Here is a 6322-nt window from a genome sequence, read left to right on the forward strand (position 1 = left end):
AATAACAATGTCCTACACCCGGAGGCGCTGTTGTCGATTGTATGCGTTACAGGGAAAACTCATCCGGTGAACGTGTCACCCACCGATAGTGTATCGCTATCTAGTCTTCTGCCTGCCGGCTCATACACAAATCGGCCCTCGAGGGACGGATTGGCGTTATCTCAGAACATGGCCACTAAGCGGAAAGAAAGACGAGACACCGGCGGCTTGGATTTGTCACAGGGAGAAGTGAACGCTAATGCTACGGACCATGTAACATTGACAGGTAGGCTTGTAGTAGTGGCTGATTTGACGAATTAAATCTAGGATTATAGGGTCAAACATTAATCCGCCCCGGATTTGTCGTTTGCCCCATTAACTCTGAAGTAAATGATTTACTTTCGGCTTCGTTTGGCTTGTTGAATGCAGCTAACGATCATTTAATGCTCTGTTAGCTTAGCATCAGGGCAAAACCAGGACTGCTGTCATGGTGCAGTTGCCTGTCATTGTCACGTGACCATTAGCGTACCGGTGACGTTTTCACTTGACGATCACAGCGAGAAAAACTTGGAATTTGAACGCCAAAGGCTTTAATGACATTCATTGAAATGATTAGCGCAAGTCCCTTTGCATCTTAGGTTACGACTCGTGATCGTATTTTTACGATTGATATTATTTCAACATCGAATCTCATTAATCTTAAAATATATTTTAAAATATGCAGAGAATTAATTTGTTTTCCAATGTTTCCTTAAGAACAAGAAAATAGAACATGGACATGAACACTGCATTTGACTTTGCATGTCCGTCTGCTTTTGTTGATTAAAGATGATGTGAATCTGAAAAGAATGTTTTCTCTAGCACATCAATCACAAAATTAGCAAGTATATTAATTTCATTGACAAAACTGTTCTTATCCTTTCTTCACAGACAGCAATCATGCGAGCTCGACACGCATGTCTCTCTTAATTCTTCTTGCCATCTTCACCTGCTCAGCCTCACTTATGTACCTGGTCTATAGGAACTTCCCAGAACTTACAGAGTAAGTACCTTTTGGTTACCATGGTAACCCAAGCAGTTACGCATGCAGTTCTGTGAATTTGTGGTGATGCCTTTGTGTTTACTGTGGTAACACATTGATTGTGTGTTGTTACATGTCCACACAATGTCTTGTGTAGTTTCCTCTTAAGCAAATGCTCTTTTTGTGAGAACTCTAGATAAAGTCATGTAATTATCGGAATTATAAATGGGATATTATCAAAGCATGCTCACTGATTTTTTTAAAAATTCTTTTTAATCCAGTGCAGTCTGCATATTTGCCATTTGAGTTTTCTGATTTTTATCAAACAATACACTTGTAGTACATAGACAATTGCCGTGGTTGAATACGTGTTTCATACGAGTTCTAAAATAGAATCAATGATCCATTTAAAGGACTGGCAAAAATGCTAATTGTTCATTTTTCTTCCAGTGAGGAAATGGGGAAAATCAAGATACCTAAAGACATGGACGATGCCAAAGCTTTGGGAACCGTATTGTCCAAATACAAAGACACCTACTACAGCCAGGTGTTGGTGGCCTACTTTGCAACTTATGTATTGTATCCTCAGAGTGAGCAAAATTACACGATTGCAACAGTCATTATTTTATTACTTTGTTTTGCTACACTACATTATTCCATTATTCAGAAGAAAAACTCATCACAAAATTCCAGGGGTTTTGTGGAGCTGATTAATTCCATTCAATCTGGAAGGTGATTTTCGCCGCAAACGTTTTGACTTAAGAGTGTGGTCATGGGATGAACAAAACTCGTATCTCAAAGCACCACTGCATTTCATTTACTTTCCATGATGTTTAATGTCTTTTTTCCCCCCCCCAAAATATATACCTTGACACCTTCCATTAGCCTTCAAACCTTCGCAATTCCTGGATCGATTTTCCTCAGCATCTTGTCTGGATATCTTTACCCTTTTCCCCTGGCTCTCTTCTTAGTCTGCTTGGTGAGTAATAAAAACCAACTGTATTCTTAGCATCACATTGGATTTATAGTTACCCATTCTCATTTAGGACCTGTATGGTTCGGTTTACTCGTTCCAACGCTCCTGTAGTATTAGAATGTATGACAAAATCTAGAAAATGTCTGGTTGGGTATATTGTGTGTAAATACAGTACAGACATTATAATCCTCGTGTGTGTGTGTGGGGGGGGGGGGGTACAAAAATCAAGGCACTGTAGCATTCATTTAAATTTATATTATTGGCAAAATTACAAACTGAAACATTGGGGTTGTTTGGGAAGATAATGTTATGTAAGGTAAAAATCAAACTTCAGAATTGAAATTTTTGTGTTTTGTTATAGTGCATAGTGTTAATTTAAATGATAGAATGAAGCAGAATTCTGTTGGAATAATTTAAGTGAAGCCTTGGCCGCCAGACCTGCAGAATTCCTTCAGAGAAATACTTGTTTGGTTCAATTTTGTATAATATGTGATTTATTCCAGTTGCTTTTTCAAAAGTTGTGTATGATAGGTTACTCTGTCCTGTTTGTGTCATGGCAGTGTTCCGGTTTGGGGGCTTCCTTTTGCTACATGCTCTCCTACTTAGTGGGCCGACCAATAGTGTACAGATATCTCACGGAAAAAGCCCAAAAGTGGTCACAGCAGGTAAGATCAATTGTGATTGAAGGGGAATAAAGAAAGGGTGGTGGCATGTGGGCTCCCGTCTTGTGGTTTTGGATCTGACGATAGCGTAATGAGCATGGTCATGAAAAGAATTAAACTCGTGGGTCAAAGCACCGCTATGTTTAAAGTTTCTAGCACAACATATCTGCATTTAATATGTAAGAACTTTTTGTTTTTACATTTGCTCTTTTTGTTCCATTTTTTTAATGTTTGTTGTGTTGGTGGTACTTGGATGTCAGAGTTTTTTGAAGTGGTACTTGGTGTAAAATGCTCTATCAAATTCAACTTAAAAAAGCCGTTGCTGAGACGTCTCACATTCAACATTTTGTTTTTCCTCTGGCAGGTGGATAAACACAGAGACCATTTAATCAATTACATCATTTTCTTGAGGATAACTCCCTTTCTACCCAACTGGTTCATCAACATCACCTCACCTGTCTTAATGTGCCCTTGGGGGTTTTCTTCATTGGAACCTTTTTGGGTGGGGTCTTTTAATTCTTTCTCTTTATTGTCGTGCTGAATAACATCTTTTTTTTTCTTTTCATGAATTCACAGGTGTGGCGCCACCATCATTTGTAGCCATCAACGCAGGTACAACGCTGTACAAATTGACCACCGCCGGCGAGGCGGTGTCCTGGAACTCTCTGGCTATACTTGCCGTCCTCGCTGGGCTCTCCATCTTGCCTGTCTGCTTCCAGAAAAAGCTGCCAGAACTAGAGTAGAGCACAAAAGACCTCAGTATCTGATCCCCCAACTGTGACAGCCCCCCCAATCCTTTCGCCTCAGGAACGTGCGCCTGTCCTTGTTGCTCTGCATCCGTTGCAGCTACGTGAAGTCCTAGTGTGAGGTTCTCCCTCGCCGATAACATGACAAACATGGCTGCATTGCATGGGCTGCACAATGGTGTTTTTTTTTTCCTGGAGTTCATCATGGCAATCCCGCAGAGCCTTTTAAAGGCACAACATGTTTCTGGTGTCAGTACGCTTAAGAAAGTCTTTGGAGAGCATAAGAAAGATTCTGGTGCATATAAAAAAAAAAAAAAAAATGCACCTGGCAAAACCTTTGCTAGAAAACTGTCTGGCACATACTATGAAAACGTTTCTGCCATGGTCAATAACCTACCACGCACAAAAAAAGAATTGTGGTCCGCTGCTTTCTGGTGCGTACACAGTAACTTTCTAGTGCACTTGTTGAACTTCTGATGCACGCAAGGAAACTTTCTGGTGTGCACAATGAAATTTGTAGTGCACTCATGAACCTTTGTCATGCTCACAAGATTTTTTTTCCAGGTACGCAACAGATAGTAGCAGACCACAAATTCTCTAATGTGTACAAGAAACATACCTGCAACCCCCAAAATCCTTAAGGGGCTCTATAACATGTAGGAGAAAATGTTTTTTTAAAGAGTGATTTTAAGGCACTTCTTATAGGATGTGAGGACTGGGGGGCGGGGGATTGCAATTATATGTAATTGGTCTCCTTAATTTGGGGTAGTGTTTCTGCTTGCTAAAAATAACACAATTTAAGAGCAAAATCCACCACTGGAATTCCCCACCTCCAGTGAATGACATCAACATCCTATTTGTAGCACCTCAACGTTCACTTCCTTTCATGTCTTAGTGTTCCCCCCCTGTTTTATTTCTGTGTTTAAGGAAGCAATAACTGCTGCACTGTCACCGCTGCGTTGAAAGTGATTTTCTGTTTTATGCGTCATAGTAAGTGCTTGCTTTATGGAATGTATGGTGCAGCGGAGGGAATTTAAAATCAAAAACAAAAAAATACAAAAATAAACTTGATCGAGATGCACTGCGCAAGTGCATCTTGTTCATGAAATTCTACCTCTAAATGCGCCTAGATTCATGGACATGTACTACTTTTTTAAAAATTATTATTTTAACAGACTGCGGAAGCATTTCTTGCTCACTTAATTCCAATCTGGAGGATTGAATGTCAAATCGCTACAATGCTCCTGTACAGTGCCAATTGATTAAAGTTTGCATTCTCCTTGGTATAGAACGACTGATTAGTGTAGTATTTTGGGTGGCCTAGAATTTTCTCCATCTCAAGGCTGACAAAACTTCAGTTAGTATTTTTTATTTTTTTTTGCTCCTATGAGCATTGATGAAGTAAACATGCAGACGACCCATTTTTATGTGAAATAATTTGTTGACCCTTTTTCAAGATTTTTTATTTATAGCATTGTCACGTGTTGCTTGATCGCTTTTGTCAAATGAGATGTCTTAATACAACAGATTTCTACTAACTAATACTAGCTACTGTAAGAGCGTCCCAAAACGGAATTTGAATGTTTACACAAAAACGCAAGTTGTTAAATCAAACTATTGTGTTTAAATGTAAAGTATGAACATTTATCATCTGTGTTCCTCATCTGAGTTCCTCATCTGAGTTTTGGGATGTTTTGTTTCTCACTGGCTTAAGAAGAAAGCTCTATTTTACAGGGTAATTCAATTGGTGAATGAAATGTCTTCAAATAAATTCTGCCTCAATATGGCAACACTTGTATCTGTTTCTAGTATTATGTTATCTAAAGTCTATCAATAGTGAGATTAAATGAAGCCTTTGTACATATGTATTTTTCCCGTTAGTTTTTTTTAATAGATTTTTGCCACTAGGTGGCCACACTACAACAGTAGTCAGTGATCTGAACTGCAGTCCAACCAAATGAATCTATTCCAGCTCCACTGCATAAAACACCAACAAATTTTATGTAACGTGTTTTTAATGGAAAAAAAAACCTGTTCAAATATCTTTCTCAGTTAACACTTTAAAGAGTTAAAATTTCATTAGCATTAAGCATTACGTACTTTTTATCTTCCAAAATGCTGCTTTTGAAGTTTGTCATCTGGTGGTCACTTCTGCAACATTGAGGAAATCACAATGTCCCATCACTTTAATGGGCCGGCATGCTATTCGTGTGGTCCTTGGGGGCTTCCTGGTGCACACAGACACCACGTCGGTAACCCCTGCTACAAACCATGTACAATGAAACATTGAAATTGAATTCATTCTTCTGCCAAGTTTTTGTCAAAATCCTCTGGAAAAGATGTATAGTACTAGGCCACATTTTGTTGAAATTAATAATGCATAGGGAATTGTAGATTCCGTCGTTAAAACCCCCCTAACGTAACTGTCAGGTTTATTAATTTCATTTTATAACTTGACAAGACAGATAATCATTGCGGTCCATCAAAACGCATGCTGGTTTGCAAGTGAAGTCTACGTAGGTGTGTAATACCGGAAGAGTAGAGAATGTTAACAAAATAAAGTAATTCTTTCTTTCTTTCTTTCTTTCTTTCTTTCTTTCTTTCTTTCGCTGTTATCGTAGCAACATCCATCCTCACCTATCCATCCAAACAAGCATTCACACTCAAAATTTCAAGTGCTCAATTCACCATGCATGTTTTTGGAAAGTGGGAGTAAACCTGGAGAAAAGCCACGCAGGCACGGGGACAACATGCAAACTCCACACAGAAAGGCCGCACCCGAAATTGGGCACGCAACCTCTGAACCGTGAGGGGACGTGCTAACTAACCAGTGTGCCACCGTGCCGCCTACTTCATCATGTGACAACAAAACCCGTCTCGCATAAGAAATAGTAGTTTTATTGTGAAGGGCACTAACCGGAAAGGTGCTGGGCTAAAT

The 6322-nt window shown here is 39.3% G+C and overlaps 1 protein-coding gene across 1 annotated transcript; it reads left to right on the top strand.

The window, feature by feature from the left end:
* Window positions 1-16: 16 nt before the first annotated feature.
* tmem41b (transmembrane protein 41B) lies at window positions 17-5182 on the top strand. The gene is given in 8 exon segments (XM_037247953.1): window positions 17-265; window positions 910-1021; window positions 1451-1579; window positions 1886-1979; window positions 2537-2641; window positions 3003-3096; window positions 3099-3140; window positions 3215-5182. Coding segments are annotated over 8 exon segments (840 nt in total). The 5' UTR covers window positions 17-168; the 3' UTR covers window positions 3382-5182.
* The last annotated feature ends 1140 nt before the right edge of the window (window positions 5183-6322 follow it).

Source organism: Syngnathus acus, chromosome 3 (genome assembly GCF_901709675.1).
Source record: "Syngnathus acus chromosome 3, fSynAcu1.2, whole genome shotgun sequence".
Lineage (NCBI taxonomy): Eukaryota > Metazoa > Chordata > Actinopteri > Syngnathiformes > Syngnathidae > Syngnathus > Syngnathus acus.